The following is an 18642-nucleotide window of genomic DNA, read 5'->3' on the forward strand; positions in this document are numbered from 1 at the left end:
ACTGAAACAGGAAGAGAAGTTTACAGAAAAGATGTCCATAATAAAGAAAGAAATAGCAAAATATTTTTTGATCATAATTTACAAACTAATTTATAAAAAAGAGTTTTCCCCAATTCATCTCTTCCACAGAAGAGTATCAGTATAGGCTCTCAGTTCCTTGATATCCTCAGTAGGCCACGGATACGTCTGACAAGAGCCTGTATGAAACTGTAGCGAGATCGAACTTTTGAATATAATCTTTCAATGTCCAGAAGTTTCTTTTGTAGTGATTCTCCAAAAGCGCTGACGGCATCGGACTGAAGCTAGAGGTAACACAGATGATACTTTATTAAAATTGCTGTCTCAAATATTTCTTTTATTCTGTCTTCCAATTTAAAATACCTATGAAGTGGTATTTCCATGTAAAATACTTTTGCATTTCTGTAGTGTGGTACCAAATCAACTAAACATTCACATTTTCCACCTTAGGATATTTTGGTATGATTTAGTGTTTTTCCTTCTTTCCTTTCTTGTATAAATGTGTAAATTTAAAAATCTGATTTAAATAGCAGTAACGGTTGATGCTGACACTGATATACTGACGTACACAAAAACATCCTAAAGGGATAAATAGTATTAAAAAAAAAAAAAAAAAGACGTTAGTAAGAGTGAGTGCCTTCGGAGGCGGGGGGGGGAGGTAGAAAGGGAAGGTGGAAAAGAAACTTTTACTTTTTACTTCATTTTGCAATTGAAAAAACATTTGAATACTTTTGTTTTCAAGAAATAGCAATGTGGGGAGTGGGGGCAAGCTGGTATATGCTTTAGAATTCATACGTATTTCAGAATGCATATGTAGTTTCAGATGGATCTTTTTGATGTTATACTGAAAGGCTAAAATTAGGTACAAAATTAGCTGAATCCAACCTGCCTTCAGACTTGCATTAAAATCAAAGCACAGAGTTAGATTATTAATCCTGCATTTTTTTCTAGATTTATAACAGAGTAGTCTAAACAAGATAGTTATAGTCATTAATTCAACATATATTTATTAAACATCTTCTGGACGATCTATTCTTTGGTCAGTTCAGCACATGGCCTCACTTAACACTAGCTTCCTTAAATGAGCCTAGCTAAAAAATGAATGCCTTTTATAAAGTCACGAAGGGGCAAATGTAGTCTGGTCTACGATGAGAGCATGGTATTCATGACATCTATCTAGGTATGGTCTGGAGGCTCCTGTAACTGTACCTCTCTTTCCTGGATAAGGCACCACGTTCAGCTTTCAGAAAGGCAGCAACAAAGAGGGATTAGGGAAAAGCAGAGTCTTTATCAAATCACAGCTAAGGACATTCACATGCCTAGTAGCAGACCTAGCTGTAATTCATTTTCCCTAATACCACACACCCTAACACCTGCTTTGTTAGAAACAAAACTGTGCTATTAGTTTCATATGAGGTTTTGATTTTAATTGTTTTTAAAATGCTCTTCATTCATTCCAACACTACTGATCAAGACAGAAAGAGCATAATGCTGTATGTTGTTATACTCTACTACCATGACATTTTTAATGGCTGCTCTCAATCTTACCATCAAATTATTTCCTGAAAAATAAAGTGTTGAGCGATACTTTGTGCCTAAAAATTCTACAAAACTAATCAAAAGATATTAGGAGCTTCCAGACCATAATGTCTACCAATTACTGAACACCTACCACGTTCCAGGCACTGCAGTATGAGCCTCACATACATGAAACCTCATTTAAGTCTAACAAAACTCTTTGAGGTTAATTATCATTCGCTTTTCTTGGATGAAGAAATGGAGGCTCAGAAGTAAGTTGTTCAAAGACTCACAGATATTATGTGGCCAATCCAGAATTCAAAACAGGTCTTTGTATGCAACCCTAAAACCTTCCTTTTTACTCTAATAAAGAAAAAAAGAGTATGAAATTAGAACCTTACCTGGTCTATATCATGTTGGCTCACTATAGTCAGCCCACTTCTAAAATCTGGACTGGTTTCTGAGGGAAAGGAATCTAGAGATAAAAGACACAGTCAAACCAGCTTTGCAAAGATATACCTACTACACAGTGGAGGAAACTGATGAACAAAGGTACCATGAAAAACATGACTCAAGATTGGGGACTCGATTCAACTTTTAACCCCTGGTCCAGGCCAGGGTTCTCACACTTTTCTTCTGTTTCTTCCCACTTAAGAGATCCAATACATGCTCAGCAGTCACAGAGGCTTGCTCCAGCAATAAGAATCACAGCCCAGTGGCTGACCCACTTTGGTCCTTCTGGAAAATTATTTGTGACCAAGGAACTCTGGAGCTGGGTCAGCACTTAACTGCAAAAAGCTGAGGAACAGCTAATGAGCAGGCTCTAGAATACACTCACGCTCAGCACAATTTCCCATGGACAGAGGTAAAATACAAAAAACAGCTATGTCTAGTGACTAAGTAGCTCCCAATTACCCAATTCACTCTTAGTTACCTGGAAACAAAAAATAATAAAAAATATAGCTAGTTTTTCAAAACATTAAAATCTGTAGACATTATGGTTCACTAATTTTCAGAATAAAGTTTACCTTGCAATCTTCTGTTTTTAAATAAGGTTCTGGAAGCAAATAAGGAATCTTGAGAATCTGTGGGTGTGCAGTGTAACAAGTAGTACTCCAGATGGCGCCAAAGAATAAACAGGCAGGTCTCTATGATAACTATATATGAGAGCTCAGATGAAAGGAAAATAACGTCATCAGATATTTTTTACAAACCAGTTTCTGAGGAGAAAAAGGAGAGACTGCACTCACTTAAGGATGCAGCCACAAGCTCAACCTAACAATCAGAGGTAGAGTTCCACAGCACGTACCTCCACAGAAAGCAGCAAGGTATGCTGAGAAGGAGGTGGGAATCATGCAGTGCTGTGACAGCAGCCTTGTGTCTGACCTCCTGCCCGAATGGAAAGTGTCTGTATATATTACCAGTATTAACTCTAAACGGTAGAAAAAAAATTAAAATTTGGAAATATATCAGACATTTACTGGGGAAAAAAATAAACAACATGTCCCCTTCCATCTGGTTTTCATACCCAAGTAACGTGAAAATAAGTAAACAGTGCCTACATTTAAAGGTCACCATTTAAGTCTATGATTTCATAAAGGATACAAGAACAAAGGGAAAGCAGTTTAGCGCGATTATTGATCAACTTCACCAAACGCCGTCGAGCTAGAACATATTTCTGGGCAGTGGAGATTTTATCAACGCCAGCAGGCATCACAGATTGACACAACTAAGAGAAAGAAACAAATACAGTATTAGAATGACATAAGTTGTAACAAAAATGTAATCAAAATCTACTATGAACAGGTCACTATGGTAAATGCTGTGAAAAACACTCAAATTTAAACATCCTGGCAGACAGAATCTATCATCTAGTTAAGAAGCTAGTAATTTTAAAAAATGAGAGGCAAGGAAGCAGTCAAATTCACAAATGAATGTTCTGCTGCTGCCTTTTCAAAAAGTCTGTCCCTGAAACAGATAGACATTTTCAATCTGTGATGGGCCCACCAACCCTGAATTTCTTGTCACACTAAAACAAAACAGCAGGATTTTCAAGCAGCAGATCTAACAACTGTCAGGTTATCTTCTGAAGAAAATGTAGACTTCTACAGCATAACAAAAACACGATCATCAACCAAAGCCTCCCTGATCACTTCTCAATTTGGTGTACACAAAACACAGGGGCGTTTGACAGAAGGCATACTGTGGTAGGGCTGGTGGAATGCCACATGCTTTATGATGATGATGCAATGCCTCTTGCGAGTACTAGCATCACCGATAAGCTACACATCAGGAAGGGAGGAAGGACTGCCTGCCAGATGTAAACCACACAATTTCAGGCATTACCTGAACCCAATCAATAACTCCTGCCTCCCCCTGTTCCTGCTAGCTATGTGTCTCTGGGAAAGTCATTCAAGCCTTCAGTGCCTCAGTTTCCTTGCCTGAAGAATGGGAGTAGCAACAACATCTGCCTTATGTAATCAGGTAAAACATGTATCTCAGGGACTGGCATATCATAAAGAATAAATGTTTCCTATGATTATCAGGAGAGGGAGAAGGCTTTGACTACTCATAAGAGTGACATGAAATTTTTCAGGAAGCCTGGTGCAAACCAGGATTGGCAAAATGGCCCGACATCCAGGCTGCCAAAGGACACAAGGATGCTTCAGCAACATCTTAGGAACTGGCCAAGAGAAGCCTTACAGTTCAGCTATGCCAAATGGAAAGGAAGGCAAGCTACTTAGGGAGCAAGCCTACTAATTCAACATCTTTAGCTCAGTAAGTACAACGGAATGATTCTGGGTCATGGAGAGAAGGCAGTCAAGTCAAACTACCCATTTGTTTGAAAACTCACTAAGCAGATATTGAAGATGCTGTAGGCACAGAGACACTTACCTAAGTTCTACTGAAAAAATATCTACAATAGAAACCCAAGTTTCTCAGCACAGATTTTAGAGTATAAACTACCCAAAATGCTTTCTTCGAAGGCCAACTGCCTTTCTACTTTCCTGAACAGATGTTACTTCACTGTTTTTCAGCCAAGAGTTTCTATGCTTATGAGGTTTGTGCTTACATAAGAGACCCTTCTTCAAGTCACACAGAAAAATCATTCTAATTCCTTTAGTCACATGCATAAATCATCTTTACTCACAAGTGTGAGACCAGTACCCTGGCCCATATTAGTAAAAGCAATGACTTCTCAAGGCCCCAATGCTCCTTATACGATTCATACCTCTTTTATCTCATCTGGGGGAAGTTGCTCTACATTCTGTAGCTTGTTAACACTCCGCCGATGACTGTCGTAATAACTGAAGAAATCACTGGCACTTTGTTTCAGCAGGTAGACAATAATGCCTAAGCCAGGCACACGCCAACAGGGAACCACTGGAGCTTGGGTATCTAATAAGAGTTGATGACATAAAACAATGTTCCACTTATTAAAAGGATTTTATATGAATTTCCAATGACCTGTTTTAAGACAAGGTATGTCCCAGAATTTAAGGACATATAAACTACCATTCGAACCAACCCAGGACTACTTTTAAATTCCATGGATAGTTCAGAAAACAAGTGGGTAGGAGCTACTGTAATCCGGTACAAACATGTAATCAGGCTGGAGACCTTAGGAGAATAAAAATATTTGGCTGATGGACATAGACAGAGCTTACCCTTTATTGGGTGAAGAGCTTTTTGAGAACTCTGCAGATACAAAAGAAAAAAGTAGGCTCACCTTGCCGAGGTCCATCTCGATTGATGGTTTCTGAAAGACTAGGGGTGAAGAGACACACAGTATACTGAAAGGTAGGGGAACTCTGTAACATGAGTGACTGGCAATATTCCATTACATTGGCACAAATCTACAATGGAAGAACAGCAGTAACAAAAATATTAGCCCCCAAAATGCCCAAATATCATGGCTATGTAGATTTGAAGGAGAACAAGGTTATAAATCAATTTGTAAAATTACTCAATCTGTTATTTTTATCAAAAATCTCCAAAAACATAAAAGCCTTACAGAATAGTCACATAACTCTCACCCTCTTACCTGCTGCATAGCCAGTTCAATCTCATCTTTCTTGCTTACTCTATCTCCCTCCACATTATCATCTTGAAATTTAAACTGACGCAGTCTGTCAGAGCCACCAAAGCGACTTAGAAGTCCCAAGCACTGGCGCTAAGAAAGAAAAAGATATTTTGTTGATATCTAACTGAATGTGTTTAAAATTAATGAAAACCTCAGTGGAGAGTGGAATCACTCTTTAAAGCATATGATATCTTATTTCCAACTGAGCCAACTAAAGGCAGCACTACTAAGATTCATCTTTTTTGCAAAGGTATTTGATTTGGGGTCAACTCAATAAAAGAATACCTTTATTTATTTATTTTTTCTTAGCAATCAATCCCCAATATAATCTAAATGTCTGCCAAAAAATTTTTTGCTTCATATCAAAAAACTATTTAATAATTCCTTGAAAGATACTCATTAAATGAAACATAAGTCAATAAACAGATAAGAAGCAATATGAGGGCAACTAGAAGATGGTTCATAACAAGCAAAATTATCCATGATAATTTTCTCTAAGTCACAAAATTTTCTTTTTCTTTTTCTGAACTGTCCAGTATGGGGATCCAAACTCTTGACCTTAGTGTTACAACACTGTGCTCTAACCAACTGAGCTAACTGGCCAGCCCGAAGGCACAAATTTAAAGGCTGTTACTCCTGTGGTTGCTTCCAGGGACTTCATAAAGGGGTTGGGAACACATAGGTAGCCTTGGCAAAATAAATGCAAAAGTCACCAGCTTGAAATGCTAGTACTTTTCACCTGAGAATACGATTGTACCCATCGTTCTCAGAGGGAAAGGACAACTTTTAAAAACTGGCAGCATATTCAGTGGTTAGCATATAAGTTTGGAATCAGAGACTTGGGTTCCAATAGCAGGTACAACTCTTTTGCTATGTGACCTGGGACAAGTTACTTAATTTCCACAAAACTTAATATTCACATTTCTAAAGTGGTAGTAACAATTCCTAACTTATAAGATTGTTGTCACAGGATCACCTGAGACATTATATTTAAAGTGCTTAGCACAATGTTCTGCACATAAGTGCACAATAAAAACATGTATTTTAAAAACTGGTACCACCATATATAGATATATACACATATATACATAAATATACATACATAATATTAATGTCATTATTTATCCTGTTAGTTTAAGTAAGTTTGAATAGGCAAAAGATATCAATGAGACTATGATATAAACTTATTTTGCCAAGAGTTGAATCTATTTTTAAAACTTACAAATTTGCGTTTGCTATTCTTACAGATAAAACAGATGGGCTCAAATATTTCCTGAGGTCACCTTATGAAAGATTGATCAAAAAGGTCTTTTTCCCCCTGCCAATGAAAAGTTAGAAGACTAAAAAAAAACAGGGTATTTGGGTTTTGTTGGTGAGAGTGCAATCCCTTCTGGAAAGCTATTGGACAATATGATGTCAAAATGCACTATGTGTAGTACCCTTGGACCCAGTAATACCATATATGTTACTTAATCTAGATAAATATATAATCTATTCAATTTAAAAATATGTACACAAAATTTTTCTCTTCAAAACTTGAGAAAGAATTTATGAAAACAGGACTAGTTAAGGAAATTGTTATATCAAAAAACAATGGAAGGCTAGCTGGTTAGCTCAGTTGGTTAGAGCATAGTGTTGTAACACCATCAAGGGTTCAGATCCCCATACCTGCCAGCTGCCAAAAACAAGAAACCCCCCAAAAAAACAATGGAATATGCAAGGGTACTTCAAAAAGTTCATGAAAAGATTCATATTACATTTTAATTCTATTTTTCCATGAACTTTTTAAAGTACCCTCATAAATTCTAGTTTATAAATATAATTACTCTGCAGTCAATAAAAAGTGAAGATGTTCAGATCAAAGTAGGCCAGGTGGCTCCCAAAAAGACTATAATCAAATATCTAATTGATAAACTACATAAAATGCTGGAATATATTAAAAGGAGATTATACAACTAGAAGAGAGTTTGTGGGATAATTTAGTAATAAGTATATAAAAACCAAGCAAATAAAAAAAGAAACAATTATGAACTCGAGGGAAAACAAAATATTGCACAGAAAAGTAACAGTACTGTCCATGGCTTAATCATAAATGACATTTACACAGTCATAATAATGTAACATTAAATACTAATATAAAGAAAATTCTGATATAATTATATCAAGTTTCAGGAGGTTGTGATGGGAAAGATACATATCACATGGTAGAAGAAAAGGAGCAAAGACTTCTAAATTCTCATCCTCTTCAATGGACAGTCCATAAATGAATCCCAAAATTGGAAAATCAAGTAGCAACAATATTAGCATGCTAATTGGAAATACTAAATAATCAATTAACAAGAGTTGAAAGGGGTTACCCAAATCTAGGGAGCAGAATGAGGAAGGTGGGTCAAAGAACTGTTATATTTTGTAACATGCCTTATAACCGCTATTTAAAGAAATAAGAACCAGTTACCTGGAATCTTCCAATATGTCCCTGTAGTTCAATTAGAGATCCTTCATTTACATCAACATCAAGTTCACTTAATATACCTATAAAATTTAGAATGCTTTTAAATAGTTTTATAATAAAATAAAAGCATTAAAAACTGGAAGAGAGGTTCTAATATTTTATATTTTTTATGTGCATGAACAGACTTCTGCCATGAAAGTTTTGAGAGATATGATTTTACAAAGAATGTAAGTAACTTTTATATATTAATAACACCAGCACCACCACATGTACATTCATATGCAATTTAAAATCTAGATTCAACTGACTTCAAAAGCCATTTTTAAAAGTTTACCAAAATTTAAAATTTTCTAAACGCAGCACTAAATTACTTTCTCATGAAAGAGTTTAGAATATAAAATACTAAAAATGAAAGGCACTGCTTTTTCTTTTAATTCCTCTAGGTAGTGTATCATTTTATTTTTCCCCCCTTTTGCAAAGTATAGTTTGTAAAAAAAAGTTTCCATTCAACTTCTCAGTTTGGATTCATTACAAAATTCCTAAATCAAGCTGATCCACCTCTTAGAGTGTCACAGCCTCCGTTGGTTTCTGTTGAGCCCTGCAAGCAAACCCACAGGACATTCTCCCCATTGGTTTGTTTCCTTGTTTCATAACTAGTCATGGTGAGGAAAACCCACCTGAACCTGTCCTAGCCACCCTAACATCCATGTGTTCTCACAATCTCTTTAATCATTTCTTACTTCCAGGCACACACTCCATAGCACCTAAGCAAGAACCTTATCATTCTCTCCTCATAATGACAAGCCTTCTAGATTAGCTCAGTGGATGGCCTCAACACAAACCCACAGAACCCCGCCATCATCTGGCACATGGGGGCTTAGTTATACCTGCCCCGTACCTCAGTACTTCACTAAAGCCCATCCCTCCTGACCTCCACCTCCTCTGGGTATCTGCTTCCCAGAATTATGTTCTTTTCTAGCCTCCTGAAATCTACCCGCCACAGAGGATTTTCCCTATTTGAAAATATGTCCAAGTCTCCCTTGTACTCCAAAACAAAGACAAGCCAAAATGTGGTTTAATATCAAATTTTTGAAATCATTTTTCTACATTTTCTGCTTGTAAATCCTATGCCCTCCTCTCCCATCTTAACTCCTTAAAACCTGGATTTTGTACCTGACACTGTCATGGAACTATGACTTTTCCTCCTTGTCCTCAAACTTTCTGATCTCTGCTACAGATACTGTTGTTCCAGAGTTCCCTTTGCCCACTGCACATCAACTGATGCCTCAATTTTAAAAGACTTCCAATTCTCAGTTTTTATAAGACCTTTCTGTTAAATGCTACATAACTACTCTATGCATATGCATATCACTCTCAACTCATAAACACTTTTCAGAATAATATCTGTGGGTCATAGAAAAAAAATCAACCTGCTGCTTAGATTTGTGGAGGTACAACATACCCAGTAGTGGGTTAAGCAGTAAGGGGGATACAAAGTTATAACTGGGCTTACAATCTGATGGAACCATTTAAGATAAAAAGGTACAGGAAATTACAGGATATTACAAAACCATATGTAATCAAGGGCTGAACTGTGCACAGTAAGGTTAATGGAGTGTAACTTGTTTAAAAGGAGTGTAAAAGTAAAAGTAAGGAGTGTAACTTGTTTAAAAGTGTTTTTAAAATGTGGGAGGGTAATTGGCTTTACCTTAAAAAAAAAAATGTAAGTGTATATATATACACATATATACATGTGTCTGACGAAGTACTGTCAGGAATTTATCGAGCCTACCAGTTCAAATATACAAAAATGTATATAAATACACATATGGGTAAGTACACACACTCACATACAAATGAAGTTATTAAATGCCACACTTTGAACTTTTAAAAATATTAGAAACAGTCAACATATCACAGGGATTTGATTAAAAAACAGGGATCTACCTAACTAGTTCACAACTGGAAAACTAACCATACAATTAGAAAGAATGAGGTAGGAGCTATATAAGCTGATGAGAAAAGATCTCCAGGGCTTAATTTTCAAAAAGCTACAGAACAATATGTATGGTATGATTTCATTTGTGTAGGGAGAGGAAAAAAAATTTTTTTTGGTGACTGGCTGGTATGGGGATCTCAACCCTTGACCTGGTGTCACCAGCACAGGAGAAAAAAAATTTACACACACACACACACACACACGAGAAAAAAAATTTACACACACACACACGAGAAAAAAATTTACACACACACACACACACACACACACACACCTAGAAAAATAAACTATGAATTGATAACAGGTTCCTTTTAGAGAGAAGGAATTGTTGCTCGGGTGCTTTTACTCTATTCATGTGTTTTGTTTAAATTTATTATGAGCATGTTAAAATAAATTGTGCTTTTCTGAATACAACCTTATTGCACTGATAGGGCCAAATGCTGCTACCAGCAAAATACAGACTTATTAGGTATTTTTAAAAAGTTAATCAAAAGAGACTTTATCAATAAAAGCATCTTTGCCATAGGATTTAGTAAAAAAGTAAATTCTTACAAAGAAATACCTAACTCAGAGCTTCTCAGTTAAGATGTCAGAATGAAGGAGTGTCACAGAATGTCCCTCTTGTCATTGACCTATAAAATCAATGAGGTTCACCAAAAAAGGAAGAGTCAACTTATGCCTTAAGTACTGAAGAATGGTAGTGGCTAAGAAAAAAAAGACAAAGTGAACAGCATGATTCAGCTCATGACCCTTATCTACCCCTCAGAAGCAGTATGGAGGAAAGAAAATAAACCAACGAACTCTTGAGAAGCCTACTGAGCACAGTTAAGTCCTGGAGAAATCAAGGGGGAAACTATTAGAACCACTCCATAGCACTATGGGACCTTGGCAGAGGCAAATAGGATGGCCTGACTTAGTCTCATCTTAGGACACTGGAATGAGTTGGGGACTAAAGCACATCACAGGCTGGGTAGAGCAGACCCTGAGATCTTCTTGGAAGGAGAATGGGCTCCAAGAACCTCAGCAGGCACTGCACTCTTGACTTCTCCCAACCCAGAGGGCTCAGGCACCAAGGCATCCCCAGACAAGATGCTGGGTCAGGGGTTGCCTTGCACTTCTCCATAGAAACATAAAAATAAAGGTAGTATAGCCTAGTAGTTAAGCACACAGGCTCAGAAGCTACACCACCTGGGAAACTCTACACTACCAGCATTATCTGTGTGACTTTGGGCAAATTAACCTCTCCGTGCCTCAGTTTCCTCATCTGTAAAATGTGGAAAATAATAGTTCTATTTCATAAGACTGTTGTGGAAATTCCAGTCAAGATGGCAGAGTAGACGGTTCCTAGTGTCGCTATATCCCACAAATCAACCAATTTGCAACTATTAAAAAGCAACAACAGGAGGCCCAAGAGCTGCACCAGAACAGGCAGGAGCTGCGTGCTGCAGGACCTCCAGCCCAGGTCAGTCCCCACTGCCCAGAGAGGCCCGAGAGCCACTGGGCCCACATGCCCTGAGTCAGCTGCACCAGAAAGGCAGGCGCCACTGGACCCCCAGCCCAGGTCAGTCCCCACCACTTAGAGAGGACCGAGAGATGCCAGGCCCACATGACCCAAGTCAGCCACGCCAGAACAGGCAGGCGCCATGGGACCCCCAGCCCAGGCTAGTTCCCACTGCCCAGAATCTGCGCCAGACATCAAAGTGGAACGAGTGGACCATGATACCCCCTGCCACAATGACTAAACACCAAAGGAAAGATGCCAGAAATATGAAAAATCAAGAAAGTACATCACCACCAAAGGAAAATAATAACTCTCAAGCTCTAGATCCGATAGAACAGGAAGTCCTTGAAATGACTGACAGGGAATTTCAAGCAACAATTCTAAGGCAACTAAATGAGATACAAGAAAACTCAGTTAGACAACACAATGAAATGAGAAAAAATATACAGGATCTGAAAGAAGAAATGTACAAAGAAATCAATGCCCTGACAAAGAATGTAGCAGAGCTTGGAGAACTGAAGGATTCATTCAACAAAATAAAAAACACAACAGAGAGTGGAACCAGCAGGCTAGAACAAGCAGAAGAGAGAATTTCTGACCTTGAAGACAGGCTATTTGAATTAACACAGGCAAACCAGAAAAAAGAAAGAATTTTAAAAATTGAAGAAAATTTAAGAGAGAGAATAGACAACCTTAAGCGCTCAAATATCCGAATCAAGGATATTCCAGAAGGGGAGGAAAAAGGAAATGGCATTGAAAACATTCTCAATGAGATAATAGCAGAAAACTTCCCAGGTATAGGGAAAGTCACAGATCCCCACATTCAGGAAGCCCAAAGACCACCAAACACTTTAAACCCCAAAAGGTCCTCTCCAAGACATGTGATAATGTGACAAAAATCAAAGACAAAGATAGAATCTTAAAAGCTACAAGAGAGAAGTGGCAAGTCTCTTATAAGGGAGTGCCAATCAGAATAACATCAGACTTTTCATCGGAAACTCTAAAAGCCAGAAAAGAATGGGATGATATATTCAAAACACTAAAGGACAAAAATTGCCAGCAAAGAATACTTTACCTAGCAAGTCTATCCTTCCGAAATGAAGGACAAATAGTACATTTCTCAGACAAACAAAAATTGTGGGAGTTCACTACTACACGACCAGCCTTACAAGAAATTCTCAAGGAAGTACTGGGTTTGATACCTAAAAACAACCATTGCTGCCATGAATATTCAAGAAAGAACAAAACCTACCAGTAAAACAAAAATGCTAACAATAAAGAGAATAAGTAGTTTATCTACCACTCCAAGAAACAAACAAATACAAAAGACAAACAAAAAATAAGAAAGAAAGGAACAAAAGGCACTTAAGACATCTAAACAAAAATCAGTAAAATGCAAGGAGTAAATCAACACCTTTCAATAATAACTCTGAATGTAAAGGGATAAAATTCCCCACTCAAAAGACACAGACTGACTTACTGGATTAAAAAGGTGGACCCAACAATATGCTGCCTTCAAGAGGCTCACCTCACCTGTAAAGACACGCATAGACTAAGAGTGAAAGGATGGAAAAAGATTTACCATGCAAATAGAAATGAAGAATGAGCTGAAGTAGCTATTCTTATATCAGATAAAATAGACTTCAAAGCAAAAACCATAAAAAGAGATAACGAAGGCCACTATATAATGATAAAAGGATCTATCCATCAATAAGACATATCATAAATATATACACACCCAATGCCGGAGCAGCCAGATTTATAAAGCAAACACTATTAGATCTAACAAATGAGACAGACACTAACACCATAATCATGGGGGACCTGAACACCCCACTCTCAACACTGGCCAGATCATCTAGGCAAAAAATTAATAGAGAAACATAAGATCTAAGCAATACTTTAGACTAATTGGATTTGAAAGATATCTACAGAACATTCCATCCAAGAACCTCAGAATATTCATTCTTCTCATCAGCTCATGGAACATTCTCCAGGATAGACCATACGTTAGGTCACAAAGGAAGTCTCAACAAATTCAAAATAATAGGAATTATTCCACGTATTTTTTCAGATCACAATGGATTAAAATCAGAAATGAATAACAAATGAAACTCTGGAAACTATACAAACACATGGAAATTAAACAACATTCTACTTAATGACGTATGGGTCCAAGAAGAAATTAAACAGGAAATCAAAAAATTTCTTGAAACTAATGAAAATAATGACACATCTTACCAAAACCTGTGGGATACTGCAAAAGCAGTATTAAGGGGTAAATTTATCACATTAAATGCTTACTTCAGAAGAATGGAAAGATGGCAAATAAACAACCTAACACTTCACCTTAAAGAACTAGAAAAACAAGAACAATCCAAACCCAAAGTTAGTAGACAGAAATAATTAAGATTAGAGCAGAACTAAATGAAATAGAAACCTGAAAAATTATACAAAAGATCAATGAAACAAAAAGTTTGTTTTTTGAAAAGACAAATAAAATTGACAAACCTTTAGCAAGGCTAACTAAGAAGAGAGAAGACCCAAATAACAAAAATTAGAAATGAAAAAGATGATATTATAACTAATACCTCAGAAATACAAGAATCATTAGAGACTACTATAAACAACTATATGCCAACAAATTTGAAAATCTGGAGGAAATGGATAAATTTCTGGACACATAAAAACTACCAAAACTGAGCGAAGAAGATATAGAAAATCTGAACAGATCAATAACACTAAAAGAGATTGAAGCTGTTATCAGAAGGCTCCCAACAAAGAAAAGCCCAGGACTGGACAGGTTCACTGCAGAGTTCTACCAAACCTTCAAAGAGGAACTGATACCAGTTCTCTACAAACTATGCCAAAAGACTGAAACAGAGGCCATTCTCCCAAACTCATTCTATGAGGCAAACATCACCCTGATACCGAAACCAAAGATACATCAAAAGTAGAAAATTACAGGCCAATATCCTTGATGAATATAGATGCAAAAATCCTCAATGCTAACAGAATACAGCAACACATTCAAGTGAACAGATATGATGTAGTGGGTGGGGAGGGGAGAGAGGGAGGGAGGAAAGAAGAACGGGTAAAAAGGTCACAAAAATCAACTACAATGTATATCAAGAAGTTAAAATTTAAAATAATAATAATAATAAAAGTAAACATCCTGAAAAAAATAAACATACCAATGAATTCCAAGCCAAAAAAACCCATAGGACTGCTGTGTCCTCAAATCAATTAACATGGTAAGCATTTAAAACAGTGCCTGGCACATAAATGCTTAATAAATGTCAGCTATTATTGATATCCTATGTTCTCAAGTGGAAAAAAAATCATACTTGCCTAAACTGTCACTCAAGAACAAAGGCAACCTTTAGACATTCTTAAACATTACAGAATGCAGGGAATATAATACACTTTTTCTTGAGGGAGGGGACCTCTATACAAATTTGTAATACGAAGAGATGTATCAAAAGAAAGAACTCATGAATGGTGACGCCAGGGGCGTGTGGCAGAACAACTGGTGATTTGCAGCAAATCCATGTATATACACAACTAAAACTAAATAGCTGGGATATTATGGCTACAGGACTAAATGTAAATGTTATAAAACCTGACAAAGTAAAAATAATACAAGCAAACAGAATCTGAGGGTGGAAGAGGAAGTGCAAAAGAACTCATCACTGCACCTTTCACCTCAGGGAGGTGATTGATTCTAAAATTTGCGTGTAGTAAAGAAATTATATTGGGAAAAAAGTGACCAAAATATCTTAATAATTTTTCATAATCTTTTTTTCTTAATCACAGTGATCTTTTAAAAGAACACTTTCATATCACTTTATAAGATCACTTTAATATCTCTTATACTCTAGTATAGAAACATTTGTTTGGAATTCTACAATTCCTTCCATTTCTCTTCAAATTCATTTTTTTATCTGAATATTTATTTTCTAAAACAGGTAATCCCGTTCTCATAAGTTACTCCTGTATGTCTCTGTTTCTGTCTCTCTCTCTCTCTCTCATATATACATATACATAGAGCAATGTTTGAAAGGCTGTTTACCAGATGTTAACATTTGGTCATTTCTAGGTAGTGATATTTTGAGTGTTAATTATCTACTTGAATTTTCTGAATATTTTTATAATGGGCATGTATCTTTTTTATAAATATACTTATTACTTAAATAAAGGCAGTTTTAACTCTGTAAGCAGTACCAATTTCAAATAAGTCACATATAACTGCAAAGTAACAAAAATCTTAATCTATTAAGTATGTATCAGTCTGTAATGGATCATTCAAAAGTCCATTCAACATAATCAACTCACCAGGAAGAGCTGCTTTACTTATAATTCCTGTCAGTAGAGCCAATTCCTGCAAAGACCCAGCACTAACATCCTGACAGCGCAGAATAGCTTGTATGGTATCAGAATGTGAAATGAGAAACTGCAACACCTAAACCACAGAAAAGGAGGAGAAATGGAAGAAACAGAGGTAAAGGAGTAGAAGATTATACTGTAAATACATAATTCATCTTTTTAATAATGCTGAAACAAGTATTGAATAAGGAAAAATAAGAGATAAGCAATTGCTTTCTGCACTTACACAATTTCTTTAGGAAGCAAACATTTAACTAATATTCACGAAAAAGCTAGAGATAAGATTTCAAGGTTTATAAATTAATATATTTAGAGGCTACTGTAGAAGAGCATAATACAACTTGGAACTACTGTATGAGAACTACTATTTGACCCCTATTATCTTTCTTTTATTGTTTGTTTAAATAGAACAACCATTTTAAATGAGTGGGAATAAAAATGACTATTGAATTCAAGAAGCTGTTCTATGAAGGTCTGACGAGCTTGACATGGGGAAAATCACATTGAAGCTTTTGTCTAATTCTCCTTTTGATGTAGTAAAAACAAAGGGGATATAAATGCTGACCTCCAAGCACTGCCATCCCAACTTGGCATTTTACAGAGTACCATCATGGAGGATTCTATCAGCATTTTCACATATGAGTATCTCAACTTGATTACAAACACCTTGAAGGCTGAGACTATGACAAAACAAGCTGAGAATCTGAATCACTCAGGAACTGTGCCCACTTTTAACTTTTAATATAGATTCCAGCATTGGCCCATAATTGCCACACATAGAACTCAGTAACCTGTATTTTTAAAAGAACTCTGCAGGTAACTCTACTACAGTCAATACATGACTGGTATTAGGAAACCAATGTCTTGTATCACAATGTTCCACTTTTACTAAAAAATTTTAATCTCAGTAAAGGAGAATATAAGTAAAGTCTTTTGAGTTATCAAGAACTGACTCAAAGGCCACATGTGAAAGGGGCTGAATGGCAGGGAAGCAGACAAAATTTCCAGAAATCAGAGTTTTAGGACACAGTTCCTGAGGGTGCCACAATATAATAAAGCTATACAATAAAAGATTGTAGACTCATAATGATAGGCCTAATGAATTGGTGAAAGGTTAAATTACACATTGTATTATTAATTTATTTTTTTTGCAGCTAGCCAGTATGGGGATCCAAACCCGTGACCTTGGTGTTATAAGGTTGCACTCTAACCAACTGAGCTAAACGGACAGCCTAGTTTATTAATTTAAAGAAACAAACAAAAAATATATATACATATATATGTGTGTGTTTGAATGTTTCACTGAAAAGCAATGAAAATAAAACTAATTTCTGATGTTTAAAGAGAAAACATTTGACAGAAATTTCACTTATTTAAATTACTTTGTTTTTCTAAATATCACATATAAATGTGGTATTTTCTTTGGTGTTTTCTGCAAGGCCTAGCTAGCTAAGCCTTCTCTCAATAAACACCTGGTTAAAAGGTATTTAGAAGCTAGGTTATTCCTATTCACAGTAACTGCTTTCTTTTGTAGAAGAACAAATTTTGATCTCGTTTTCTATGTGACTATTCTATTAATTAGCTAGTGTTTCATTCAAACAAGAGTACAAAAATGGGCCAATGTAGTTCAGAGCAAAGTACAGGGGCCTGTTTTTTATACCCAGCTCTGCTGCAAATAGAACTATGGTAGATTCACTTAAGCTTTCTATGCATAGGGTTTCTGCATTTGTAAAATGAGGATTTTGCACTAGATGATTTCTAAACACAGAATTCACCTTACCTGCCCTGCTGCCTGCAAGTGCTGGGCCATACTAGATGTGAGGATGACCTGGCACAGCTGGAGAGCTGGAAGGAGAATCTGACGGTAGCGATCCACTGGTGTGGGGATGAACACGGGGGGATCTCTCATGCCAAACAGGCTTGATTCATTTCAACCGAACAAGGAGAGAGCAACATTCCAAGAATTAAGGCATGCTTTTCAATAATTCCTTACCATTTATGTGTCAAACAAATTACAGCCAGCCAATTAAGATGTGAAGCTACCAACATGAGTACTCTGCATCCATTACATTCATAAGTGGTTCAAAGATATATGTTTTTGCCTAAACTTATAGCTTAGTTAGTAAAAATGGAGTTATTTGAATTTTCAAAAATCTTACTAAGGAAAACTTGTGTAACTTGAAAAGACAATTAAAACTTCCCAAACATATTTATTCTTTTCAAAATGTTCCCCTGGGCCATAAAGACTGTGAGTGGGAAACAGATAAAAACAGAAGTTACTTTCCCCAAATTTTCTTCTCCTATACTCAAGACCCAAATAAATATACACTGTCCATTATATAAAATAAAATGAGATTTTAAAAAGTTAAGGGCTGGCCATCAGCTCATTTGGGTAAAAGTTCAGTGTTATAACATCAAGGCCAAGGGTTCAGATCCTTGTACTGGCCAGCCACCAAAAACAACAAAAAAAAGTTAAAATGAGGTTGTAAAATCACTTAACCTTTAAGATTAGGTCTCAAAACACTACTATTTATTGTAAATGTTTACATTTAAATTTTTAGACAAAAGAAAATGATTGCCTACTGGGAAGGAATGAAAGCAGAAAATAGAGGAAATAAATAAAATGGGAGGCTTTGCACAGACAAGTGATAATAATATGACATGAATTGAAAAGTATTTAACCC

The 18642-nt window shown here is 36.3% G+C and overlaps 1 protein-coding gene across 1 annotated transcript in view; it reads right to left on the reverse strand.

Annotated features, from left to right (window-relative positions):
- Positions 1–18642, reverse strand: part of NUP205 (nucleoporin 205) — an 82614-nt gene continuing 63972 nt past the window's right edge. The window contains exons 34-43 of the mRNA XM_063100248.1: positions 17739–17877; positions 15908–16034; positions 8076–8152; positions 5582–5710; positions 5267–5393; positions 4769–4935; positions 3142–3265; positions 2565–2693; positions 1938–2011; positions 1–302 (exon numbers count right to left, since the gene is read on the reverse strand). Coding sequence (XP_062956318.1) covers positions 150–302; positions 1938–2011; positions 2565–2693; positions 3142–3265; positions 4769–4935; positions 5267–5393; positions 5582–5710; positions 8076–8152; positions 15908–16034; positions 17739–17877 — 1246 coding nt within the window. The 3' untranslated portion in view covers positions 1–149. The remainder of the gene's footprint in view (positions 303–1937; positions 2012–2564; positions 2694–3141; positions 3266–4768; positions 4936–5266; positions 5394–5581; positions 5711–8075; positions 8153–15907; positions 16035–17738; positions 17878–18642) is intronic.

The sequence above is a fragment of the Cynocephalus volans genome, chromosome 6 (genome assembly GCF_027409185.1).
Source record: "Cynocephalus volans isolate mCynVol1 chromosome 6, mCynVol1.pri, whole genome shotgun sequence".
Taxonomy (NCBI): Eukaryota; Metazoa; Chordata; class Mammalia; order Dermoptera; family Cynocephalidae; genus Cynocephalus; species Cynocephalus volans.